Below are 12,909 nucleotides of genomic sequence, written 5' to 3'. Positions count from 1 at the left end.
AGGTTTGGATGAGTGTGAGGGAGATTTGCGCAGTGAAGGTGGGGGCCCTCTGCCAACTTACCCCTTTAGGTCCGGCTGGTGCTTCGGGCGCTGCTAATGGTACCTGTTGCTGCAGTGGTGGCGGCTTCTTCTTGGCCGGTGGTGGTGCCACTGGTGGTGGGGACGACGCTGGTGACGAGGATGATGATGAAGATGACGGTGGCACCCGCTCGCGGTTCTTAGAACAGTCGCCAGGGCCTCGGCTCCGACATCGTGGCCGGGATCGGGACCGAGAACGGGACCGGGATCGGAGCCGGGATCGGAGCCGGCGCACTGGCATCGGGACCGAGATCGAGACCGGCATCAGGACCGCGATCGGCTTCGTCGCTATCTAGATTAGGCCAGCGGACGATGCTGTTTCCGTTTTTGTTTCTCTAATTCTTGGCGCACTCGTTGCTTGCTGCGTGGCTTTCCTGCCCGACCCGGACAGCTGGATCCTCTCATTTGCGTTCTTTTTCTTCAGTCATGGTCTTCTGCGCCTTGCCTTTACTAATTCAAGCATGAACCAACTAGCCCAAGCAAGAGTTTTACTTCAGCTGGGATCGGTTGTCAGGTGGTCCCCTTTGCACGTCAGGCACCGGGGTTGGCACTGGTGAGGTTCGGTGGTGGATGGGTTTTCAGTCCCACATGTGGTGCAGCGCTTGATGCTTGGCGTGGGGCAGACGTCCGCACGGTGGCTCACTGTAAGGCATATGCTGCAGACCTGGGCCCTCGGGGTGTGCATGTAGCACCGGTACTCGGCCCCATAATACCTCTCGTAGCGCGGTACCTTCAGGCCAGCAAATGTAATGATTGCCGTGGTAGTTCACCCCATCATGCCAGCATGGAGGATTTCCACCCCAGGTGCCAACAGATGGTCTAAAGGTTCGGTTGATGTAGTCCCTGTGTCGGGACCCGTGATGATCCCTTTGCACGAATTATCAGGGGAGGCGATGTGTGTTGAGATGGGGTAGCGATGCGAGCCAAGAGTAAGCGATGTCATCTTGTTAAGGCTGGTCGCGATTCTTTCGCTTGGTGTGCTGATGAGGGTGATGTTTTGAGCACGTTGAACACGTAGGTGAAGTTCGTCAACCTCTTGTTCCTTGAGGCGCGCCTCGATGCCGAAGGCGCGAGTCAGAGAGTGGCGAGGCCACTCACCGAACGTCAGACCGTTTCTCGGGGACAGGATGACTTTAAAATCGTCAATGGGCATAGGTGGGGGGCTTCTAGGGTCGTCGTGGTACAGTTTGGTTCGAATGCTGCGTCTCTCGGCGGCGGGCTGCTGGGTGAGGCTTAGCGTCGGCACCACGACCCTGCCTGCCACGAGCGGTGAGCCATGATCCATCCGCCGGGTCTTCTGGATACCCTTCTGTTGTTGGATCGTCGCCGTTGGTAGCTTCTACCTCTACGATCGTGGTCAATGGGTGTTCGTGGTGTTGGACAAGGTCGGCAGTCCCTGGACGCCGATCCTGACCACGCTGAGGCTTAGCTCGAGCACGACCTGCACGGTGGCTCAGAGACGCCGCGAACGTCCCTGCTGCATCGGTGGTGATCTCGACGTCGCCATGGAAGGTCGCAGGAAGCGTCCGTTGTCGTGATCGGAATAGGGCGAGGAAGAGCGCGTAAGACGCTGTAGCGTCTGCTACTGACGCAGGACCTCCAAACCTCACGTCCACACACGGTGGTAGCTCCGAGTGCTCTCCTAAGCGGCTAGAACACAGGCCTGAGCGGCCGCGCCATACGCAGCCGCCGCCAGAATACGGATGATCACGGTTGGCACTGGATTGACGCGGACGGATAAGGCGCTAAAGAGTGAGCGATAACGGCTAAAAATAACCGGAATGTCATCAGCCCACCTGGCGCCGCTACCTGGAGTAGTTAGATTCGGTCAATTCATTTGTGCCGCCGTCCGCAGCAGTTCACGCCATAGCAGCTCCGCCATTTATACTGGCCGGATTATGTTTCATAACATCGGTAATGACACCAGGCTGCATGGAGATGAGAAAGCGGCACAATGCTCACGCATGCTTAAAGAACTCCCAGAGGACATTCCGCGTGATTTTCTTTGTTTTTTCGGTCGTGTGGCCATATTCTTGGTTTGTTTGTTCGTTCATTCGTTCGTGCGTTCTTTCGTTGTGGTTACAGACTGCGTTTCGTCTGTCTTCCTCCTCGTGAAACCAAGTCAGAGGGCAAGGCAGCGGAAATACCGCGCGAGTTCTCCCTATTTTGACGCACATGAGAAATTTTCGTTGACCCTTTAGATGCAGTTCTATGTTTTTATTGTCGTTATGGTCTCCATGCTAGCTTTGTGCTGGACGCAACGAGTCAGCCTTTGTTAATTTGCTGCTTTTTTTCCTTTGTGTAATTATTTTTTTAATCGTTCTCAAAGTGCTCATTGGTTCCGTGGATTCGTCCTTTTACAGTGCAGCCTGATTCGCTAGCTTCGCGATTGCTCGGTCTGCCCCAGCAGAGGCGTGGTTTGCTTCATAGTAAAAAGTTATATTCACCTGAAGTGCTGGCATTTGACAACGCAGGCAGCAACAATTTTGAATGAGCGTGTATCGTCTACGTATCGTCTTCGTATCATGTATGTATCGTCTTCGAATCATCTACCTAATGTCTACGTATTATCTTCGTATTATCTACGTATCGTCTACGCATCGTCTTACATATCGCCTTCAAAACGTAATTCCGCAAAGGCTTTAAATTAGGAACTCAGGCAGCAGTGCTTTTATGGGTCGCGTTTCTGTGAGAATGCTTTTGCCGCTTATTATGCGGTGTGCATTAAAAACGGTCAGCTTCAGGATAGGATGGAAAAGAACCATCCTCAACGAAAATTGTACAACTTTTCTCGGAGTCTTCATAGACAGCAACACTTCCAGCAACCCGGTTTTACCGAGTCTTCAAAAGAGGTCTCTGCCCAGCTGCTTACTACGTTCCATTGAGAACGTAGTAAATTACGGTTCTGTGCTAATTGATGATCGGTGATCAGTTTTTAAGTTTATAGTCTTCCAGCAACGCGGGGGCTGTGAGTGACGTCAAGTAGTGGAAGATTTCGGATGAACTACAGCACTGTGGCGTGCTTCAAGAAGCAAGTGAACTGCAACAGACGAGGATTGCATCCGCATTGCAACGATAGCCGGAACGCGACCACCGTGGCTAGGAATAAGACCGGACCTTGTATTCGGCAGCAGAATGACGCAGCCACTGAGCTGCTGTTGTTTCTATGGCTGTTGTTCGTTAACATAAGCATGGAGCCTGCTCAGAGTGCTGGTGTAATATGTTTTTACGTGAAGCAATGTGGTAAAGTGACTGCGAACTGTTTCAATGGGATGCCCTATTGTTTTAGGCTATGGAATGTGTCAAGCAGTGCAGATACTATTGCCCTGAACAAGACCAAATCTGTGACGCTATCTTAGGTGTTTGTCGGCTGTTTCTTGACCCAACTTTTTAATAGCCGCCACATGAAATTTTCTAGTATGCGTACTTATAGACTTTATTGAAATGAGACATAACTAATAATAACACCGGTGGCATAGTTCCAACGAGTAGCCATTTGGCCTTAATTCCGCAATAGTCTGCTTGTTCATGTTAAAATACGTTTGCGTGTTTTATGAAAATAAATTAAACGCGCCCGACACTGTATTCTTCCTTTGTACAATGCACGATCTTATTTATCATCCTGCGTTTGTGAAATACCACTTGCAAAAAAAAAAAATAAGCGATACGTTTGTCGCACTCGACAGCAGAGACAAATGTGGAGGTCATCGCTGGCTGAACGAGGCATGTGTCAGGGGCCAACGTTTTGACAAAGGTACTTGCCCTTTCGTCCAAATGTATTCCGTTCTACCGCATTCGATCGCGTGCAATCTGCATCTTCCTTTTAACCCCTTTTTTGTTTAAAATGTGCAGGCCGTGTGGTTTGAGGGTGTGTCTTGACCCTTTTGAGTATTGCACGAGACGAAACTACGAATCACGGAGCGCACGCCTGATTTGCTTGGTACTCGGCCTAAAACAAGATACCGAGTAGAGTAAAAGCAGCGCACAGCTGTACTGCTTGGTCAGAGTACCTTGCGACTGATTTACTGTGCGCGTAACGCGTGTGCGCAGGTGTAAGAGCTGTAGCGACGTTCGGCGAGCTGAAGGGCTACGAACTGCTGCTCAACGTGACCGGCAGCCGCGTCCCTTGGCGAGAACTGTTCGAGGATGCGATCACGCTTGCCGCAGGGGGTGTTCGGGTGTACGACGATCTGGCCCGCAACATCGCCACAGTGGCTGACGACCCAGACTTCAGCGCCAGGTTTGGCGTTAGCATACTATACTGCTTGCAAGCGCTGCATAAAGGCTCGTTGACCTATGCGACAGGTAACAAAACAAAAACAAGCACAAAAAGAAACAAAGGTAAAGTGCTTATTTATGTAAACAAAAACAGTAGAAGGAGCATTGTTAAAAATTTTCATATTTAGCTGTAGAAACAGAATATTAAAATTGAAAGAAATTTCTTTAGGATTGTTCTATATACGGTTTTGTCATCTCGGAAACGTACAACTGTCATCATCGCAATTGGACATGGCTTTGTTAAAACCCATTCCTACGACCAAAAAACACTTCATTTTGTTATTCCTACCAAAAACTTCTGCTTATTCACCTGTTCCTTCGCGCTCGGCTCCACGCCATCCTTTGCCACGGCATCTCCCTTCCAGCCGCTTCCTCTGGTGTCCTCGGGACAGAGGGGACAAGTGCAGTCAATCTGGTTCGCTTTCTAGGAACCTTATCTATCACTTGGGCAGCATGTAACAGATTAAAGTTTAGCAGAATGCGTTGTTGGGCAAGTTGGTTCATTGTATTTGGTGTTAAAAGTTGAAAGTCACGATGTTAACTTCGCCTCCGCTTTTAACGCGCAGAAAGTATCTGCAAAACCCCACGACGACGCGCGTCCTTAAGCCTGGCGACGTGTACCGCAACGAGAAGCTGGCTGAAACGCTTCGCCAGATAGCCGATAGTCCCGTGAGGGGGCGCTTTCTCCACTCGGGACCGGTGATGGAAGCCTCGATCAAGGAGCTCAGGAGCGATGGTGAGCAAGATAATGACATCTTCGCATGTCTCTTTTTCTCCGGTGACCACTGTTCACCGGCTAACAAATGTTAAGACGCACCTGCATGATTTGGAACTTCCGCGAACGTTGTCGTTCGTTTTGTCTGTTGTGTATGTCGTCGCCGAACCTTGTATTGTCAAATTACATGCGCAACGCGAATGGTGTGGTAGTTTCTGGAAACTACGTGGGCTCCAGCGATTACATTAGAAGCTTCGACGAGTAAAGTATAAAAGCCAACGCGCTTGACCCGCCGATGGATCGCCGACTGTGTTCGCCGTTTTTGTTCTGGTTTGAATGCAGCTTGTTTTTTGTGGGCACAAGTTCGCCCGACAAAAATTTTGTTTCCTCGCTCATACTTTTGCCGCTGTGTTCTTCACTGTCCCTACTACGTCACATCTGGTGGATGTGCTCGGTACGTTCACGTACCAAACGCCCCCGCAAAGCCGTGATACAAGCCAGAAACCAGAAGACAACACCAACGTAAGGACAACTCTTCCCGAGAAGCCTACAATGATGAAGTCCAAGTCAACGACCGCAAACACAGCCCAAGCATCTCCCATGCTGCTGCAACCTAGAGAGCCACCGACCTTCCGCGGATCATTGGCTGAAGACCTTTAAACCTGGCTTGAGACATACGACATGACCGCGACGCTCACCAACTGGAGCGGCGACGACAAACTGTGCCCTATCTATTTTTTGTTCGGTGACGCCGCTCGGACCTGGTTTGAGAACAGAGGGACCGTCCTGGTGATGTGGGACCCGTTTTGTGAGAACTTCGTGAAGACCTTCACTAGCGTCATGCGAAAGGAAAGGGCCGAAGATCCCTTAGATAGCAGAGTGCAACTACCGAATCAGAACATAGCGATCTTCGCGTAGGAGATGACTGGCTTCTTGCACTTCTCCGACCTCGATATGGCTGAACAAAAGAAAGTTCGGTTCTTGATCCGCCTGTGAAAGAATAACTATACGCCGGATTGAAACAGAACCCGTCCAAGACTGCAGCAGAATTTCATTCGGAGACCACAGCGATCGAGTAAACGCTTGGCATGCGCACTAGGAAATAGAACCACCGTGCACTTACAAAAAACTGCGTCGCAGTTCAATCGCTAGGCGCTGACGACCTGCGTGAGACGATCAGAGCGGTCGTAAGGGAAGAGCTGCAAAAGCTGACCCCCAACGTCTCAGACCCTGGTAGCCTCGATTGGCAACGCCGAAAGTCCAGCCGGAAGCGGCGACATAGGCCACAGTGGCACGCCGTCAAGGTTTCCCTCCATGACCGCGCCAGCGCCTCGTAACGCCGATATTCAGCCTTCCACTGCCGCCGTCGTCAGCCCGCACATCGCCCAGCGCAAGTATCCGGGGAAGAGGGACATTTGGCACGCCCCCGAATACCACCTGCTCTATCACTGCGGCGAAGCCGGCCATGTCTTCCACCAATGCCCATACCGCTACTTGGGGCTGCGAGGGTTCGACTTAATGCACCGCGCTCACAGCAAGGTGAACGGCTACGTGATATCACTGACTACCTCGCCGCCAGTGGAGCGTTCCACGACCGTCGCCGTCACCGGACCGCTACCTGTCCCCGCAACGCCGACTATACAATGAGCCAGCCCGGGGCCGGCCTGTCAGCCCACATCCGGAAAAGTAAAAGCAGTAACCGATGGAGGGGCCGTTGCCGTTCGTCGAACTGTCGAAAATTCTACGCCGCAGGTGAAGATGCCGAAAATACTATCTCGACGACGTACCAACGAGACGCCGTCATCACGTCTAAAAGCAAAGAATATCCCACCAAAACAACTAACGACGCGACGTCGCAGCCACTGAACAACAACAGAACAATACGATGCAGCCATTATCCAACGCACCGACTAAACTGCAACGCAAGAAAAAGAATCGCCGACCTCGACGTGCTCCTCGACGCCCACGCAACCACCGGTCTAGTGGACACAGGAGCCGACTGCTACGTCATGACTAGACCAATCGGCGCGCAGTTGAAAAAAGTTAAGACTGCATGGGAAGGCCCTCCAATTCGTACCGCTGGAGGATACCTCATTACGCTGACTGTTATATGCACAGCAAGAATTACCGTTCATGACAGGGTGTACCTTGCCGCCCTCGTTATCCTTCAACACTGTTTACGAGCCGTCATTCTCGGCATGGAATTCCTGAACCAACACGGCGCAATCATCGACCTTACGTTGAACTTGATAGCGCTCTCCGAAGATCAAGCCATACTGGCGGAGAGCTCTCGCAGTCACCACGCCTTGAGCGTGCTCAAAGATCAAGTCAGCATCCTGCCACGCTCCAGTATTGTAATTTCTGTCGGCAGGAAAACACTAGCAGACATAGAAGGCGTCATGGAAGGCGGCCAACGTCTACTGTCGATCGTGAAATTTGGGTCGCAAGAGGGATCGCTCCACTGCATAGAGAGAAAGCGAGCGTATAACTCAGAAACTTCAACCAGGTGTTGAAGCACATCAACAAGGGCACGACGATCGCATACATCGAGGAAATTGTGGAAACCAGCAATGCTTTTCTCCTCTCGGATTCTGCCCCCTCTACCTCGATGACCATAGTTCTCGAACCGGACTTCGACTTAAATCCAAGCCTCCCCAAGGGTAAGCAGCAACAGCTCAGAAGCCTTCTCCGACGATGCAAAGGCTGCTTTTCGACGCCATCGAGGATTGGGCAAACAATAATTGCAAAGCATCGCGTAAGAACCGAAAAGTGCGCGCGACCACTTCGCCAGAACCCTTACCGTATTTTGACGCGAGAACGTGAACGCAACAAGTCCATGAAATGCTGTGCGACGACACCATCCAGCCGTCGAGGAGCCGGTGGGCATCTCCTGTAGTCTCGGTGAAGAAAATGACGGAATCCCAAGTTTCCGTGTCGATTATCGTCTACTAATCAAGATCACAAAGAACGACGTATACCCCCTGCCACGGACGCACTGGATCGCCTCTGCCATGCCAAATACTTTTCTTCGATGGATCTCAAGACAGGCTAAGCTGGCAAATAGAAGTCGACGAGAAGGATCACGAGAAAACCGCATTGATCACACCAGACGGCCTCTATGAGTTCAAGGTTATTTCATTCGCACTGTGCTCGATGCCTGCAACGTTCCAGCGCGTGATGGGCACGGTGTTACGAAGTGACAGCCCTGTGTTTTACACTTCGATGACTTCGTCGTCTTCGCCGGGAATTTCGAGGATCACCTCAGGCGGCTTGAGAGAGTATTAGAAGTTCACTGGAATGGAAAGGGAACGGTAAAAACCACACTAAAAAAGGCATGGCATATGGTTCTGCTTGTGTCGCCCCAAACAATGAAATGGACTGTATTAAGAAAAAGGAGCAGCGGCTAATGAATTGCTCGCTGAAATGACAAATCAACATGCAGTGCGGTGCATGTTCTGAAATACTTGTATGGAAACGTCCAAGACTTTAGAAGAAAAAGAAAGACTGAATCGTCCCGACGGGACATCACAAGACGCCGTCGTAGGCGTCGAAGTCCCTGTTATAATGAAATTATTTTTGAACACGTCTGACAGTGTCCACGCAAGAATAGTTTCTTGTGTTCTGCCATGTGTTGCGGACTAAATCTCACGGCACGCTACGAAAGTGAAAGTGCACGGACATGTACGTAGACGCGCAGTCAGTCACCTCGAACCCGTGCGATCGCTGCATTGAGGCTTCATTCTGTTATGCTCCATTCGGTTTGGCTATATAGACACTATAAGAACATACCCCACATAGTTCGCTCTCTGCGAGCGCCAACCTTTTACGCAAGAATTCGTTTCGGGTGACTCTATCGCGGCGACCGCGCGTAGTGGGCGTTCATCATACGTACTCGGGAAAGAGGTGGCGTTTGTAAACCATTCAGTGCTTTCTGTTCTTCCAAGACTTATTCAGACAGTTAAAAATTGCTTTCGTTTTCAGAGTATTGAGAGAAATGTCCAGGAGGGCTTCCGGCACGCTGTTTTTATTGAGCGCCGATAGCCAAACCTATAGGAGCGCGCCGCCTTATCTCTCATACTGCGCAAGTGAGGCGCTTCCGACAAATGGAGACTCCGTAAGTCATCGCCCGTAATAGCCAGACAAGCCACAGGAGAATAATTTCTTACCACTCGCCGGTGAATAGTCTCACGCAGCGGCTGAACACCCTCGCCGACATGCTAGCAATGTACATGGTACTGCTTTACGAAAGAAAACACGCGAGCGCGCGGGCTGTGTTCTGCGGAGGCTGCTTAGAGTGCCAGAAAGTGGCAGCAAGGAGAAGCACGTCCGCTTGTGGCGACATCTAGTGGCGGCCAGAGTAGCTAGGCATGGCGGAGGGTGCCCTGGGCACCCTCTCCCATGACTGTTTCACAAGGAGTGGGGCTTGCACCGCACCATGTTCTGCTAGCAAACCGCGCTGGGTGCGCAAGCGCGCTGCAAACGTGGAAGTGCCAATATAAGCCCTGTGATTATTAGGTACTCCCAGCGTATATTAATGCTTACGCATTCTAAGGCTACCTCGCATGGGCGTGTGCGTTAGCAGGCGTTTGGTGTGTTGCGACACCAAGTACCCGAGCGCACGAGGGTTGGACCGTCCCGCGTCGAACCGTGCGCAGCTTACCCGTGACCGGGGAAAAGGGCATCTTCGGGGGTTGAGCTAATGCCGGGTTTTTGGACCTTTGCGGCGCGTCGGCGGCGGCAACAGCCCTCTGGCCTCGGCTTCGACATCGTGCCAGAGCTCTGAATTGGTGCACGTGCAGGCGCCCTTAATCGAAAGGCCCGAGATAATTCTTTGCTCTTCCTTACTACATAATCATGGTTGCATCTTTCTCCGAAGTGGAATAAAGCGTCACATATTTTGTCCTAGTGACTTTGTGCCAGAGCTTCGAATGTAGGGCACGTGCAGACGCCCTCACTCTAAATGCCCAAGGGAATTCGTTTCTGTTCGTTACTGAGCAAGCATGTTCAATTTTTTCTTCCAGGTGGAATACTGACCGCGGAGGACTTCGCATCGTTCAAGGTAGAAGCTACTGCTGCCGTGTCGATGGTGATATCTTCGCACCTCAGACTGTTCACAACGCCGCCGCCGACGTCTGGCGCTATTCTCGCCTTCGTGATGTCTATTGTAGACAAGATCCAGCGCGGCGGCCGCCTTCCCGACGACATCAGCAGTGCGCACTATACTGTGGAGGCTCTCAAGTTCGGATTCGCACGGCGCTCTCATTTGGGAGACCCAGAGGCGCCGGAAGTCAGACAGGTTTGTGTGCGCTGCGAGTGGCCATCCCTGTCATTGCTTTAGATTTTTCGGCGCGTCATGATTCGACACTTTTCATGTAAAAGGTATCATTGTGGGGCAAATACGTAAAACTCAGAACGGAATAACTAAACAAACTTACACAATGTTGTATCATTCAGCTGAGTTCGTTTCTACCCGTCCTTTTCCTGCTCAACAATTCACCAACCTGCACCAATTGGCCCAAAAGTCATCTATTCAGAACTGGTGTGAGTCACGACGGTAATGCTGAACAAAGTAAAAAGGCACGTAATTCACCGACCACATGATCATACATGTGTGTGCAATATGCGGTAGCGCCCACCTGCAAATAAATGGTTTGAGAATTCATCAGCGAAACGAAGTATGTACTTATGCCAGAAAAACTGCGGTAAATGCCGATAAAGCTGCCAAAACGCATACTTACGATAAATAAACAGTTGGCATGCATAGTGAAACTATCGATGCATCCAAATGTCGCTATATTCAGGCAGTGTTTGGCAGGTTGTTCAACGCTTCGCGTACCATGCTTGCTTTGTTAACAACGCTGCACACAACGTAGCCTAATTGGTAGCTGAGACGTGGACATAGACTACGTCCCTTCTTGCGCAACATTCTGCTTCCGTGTGACGTTGCGTGGATATGGCCTTAAAATACAAATAATTTATTTTAAATATGAGCATTTTATTTGCGTCTCAAGTGATATAAATCACGGCAGTGTCATGCGCCCACCTGCACGAAAGAAAACCAAGCGAGAGCAAAGTGGTACGTTTCGAGGGCGTGATCATGACAAGCATGCATTGCATTAAAGGTAGCTTTCAACACGAGCAATCTCCGTTCGTAGAATTCATGGCTGTCCAAAACGTGACAATGGCTCAGTATTATTTAGAAGTGTTGTATTCCAGGCATGCATCCATCTATGTCCTATATGTACAGCAATTATAAATTCTCAATGACCAATACAACGGCGAAATAGATGGCCTGGAGCCTGTGTGACTTCGCATAGATAGGTGAAGATTGCCATCAATTCTATTAAGGGTGTTGGCTGCAGTTTGAATAATGAGTGATTCTAGATGAATCAGGGATAACGCTTTTCTGTTTGTCGCCAAGGTGCTTGCATCGTCTGAATCAAATCAACAGGACAATATTTAAGAGTACATAAACTGTTCCAGTGGTGTCCACTTTCCTTTTATTTTAACAGCAATTGTACAGATACCTTAGGCGAATTTAAACCGTCGTCGTCGGCGTCCAAACAAGTGTCCAATCAAGTCCGTGTGCGAGAAGATCCTTTCGCTCCCCGACGCCGTATGATGTGGCCGTGAGGAGAGGCGGGCGATTGGGAACAGAGAAGGATGGTGGCATGATGCTTGCGCAATGTTAGAGGTCAGGAGATAAAGCCCGTGTAATGCGGGGTGGGGAATGAATGCCCGTTTCCTCCTTTGTCCCAGCTGTGCGCCATCGGCGCCCTATTTTGGAGCCGATCTTTGGCGGGCAGGTGCAAATCATGGCCGAGCGGAGATGGCTGGTGGCTGCATGTGCTCTATCTTCGCACGTGCCTAGTGGTGGAGGTCGCGTAATCTCATGTTTCGGAGAAGCTTGAAGGGATAGGCAGCAGAAGCATTCGCTCCTTCAGCGGCCGCGCTGAAACATGATGTGGCTCTTTATCGCGCTAGCATTTCGCCAGCATGTGTTCGCGGTCATTGAAAGAGATATGCCCATGTTTGCGTGTGCGCGCGTGATACCACGCTCGCCAGTTTGATTTGTAAGCGAATGTCTACTGCAGCTAATACGGCTGATCAGGCTATGAACTTCATTTCGTATACTTGAATAATACTTTGCTATTGCTACCAATGCATTCCCTTTCTGTGGAAAGCGACCTTTTCTGTTTTCTGAAAAGGTTCCCGCATAGGCACCGAAACATCAATTTCGTAGTTGTATTGGTCAGTGACGAGGTTTTCAATCCCTCCACTACAATGCTTCCTAGCCAGGTAAAACCCTAGACCGTCAAATACTTGACTACAACAGCCTATGACGACAACATAAGCAAACGGTCATTACCGTAAGCTGTTGATTTGTTAACCTTTGATCTCAACTAGCAGTCTTCAGCGCGAATCTCAACTGCAACCTTTCCTGGAAGAATCGTCAAGCAATTCCGAACTCCCTGCAACTTAAGCGATCCGCGAATGAGCCTTTCGGTCACCAAGCTATCGCCATGGCCAAGAGCTTGCCCTTGATAGCACACATCGGAGAGTGTGGGAATAGCATTAGTCGCCTTGGGAACGAGGCCTTCTTTGCGAAGCAACTGTTAGGCGCCGTACCCAACGGTCTACCTGGTACCCAGTTCACAGCCAACCAAGAGATGCTACGGACAAAAGAAAAACTTAAAGGATCGCAAGAACTAAAATTGACAGCGCTGCTAGCGGCACGAACAGGCCAGCACCTTCTTCAGGCTTTGAAGTGCGGAACGTGTCTTCTTACAGGCTGTCTGCTGCTGAAGAGGTTGTTATGAGCAAATGCCTTAATTTCA

General features: G+C 50.5%; 1 protein-coding gene across 1 annotated transcript in view; it reads left to right on the top strand.

Moving 5' to 3' along the window:
* Nucleotides 1-12,909, top strand: part of LOC135900989 (scoloptoxin SSD14-like) — a 64,636-nt gene that overhangs the window by 27,356 nt on the left and 24,371 nt on the right. The window contains exons 5-7 of the mRNA XM_065430614.2: nt 4,129-4,318; nt 4,923-5,092; nt 10,093-10,367. Of these exons, the coding sequence (XP_065286686.1) occupies nt 4,129-4,318; nt 4,923-5,092; nt 10,093-10,367 (635 nt within the window). The remainder of the gene's footprint in view (nt 1-4,128; nt 4,319-4,922; nt 5,093-10,092; nt 10,368-12,909) is intronic.

The sequence above is a fragment of the Dermacentor albipictus genome, chromosome 2, assembly GCF_038994185.2.
Source record: "Dermacentor albipictus isolate Rhodes 1998 colony chromosome 2, USDA_Dalb.pri_finalv2, whole genome shotgun sequence".
Lineage (NCBI taxonomy): Eukaryota > Metazoa > Arthropoda > Arachnida > Ixodida > Ixodidae > Dermacentor > Dermacentor albipictus.
Note: the sequence above shows the minus strand (reverse complement) of the source record. Positions and strands in the feature narration are given on the sequence as shown.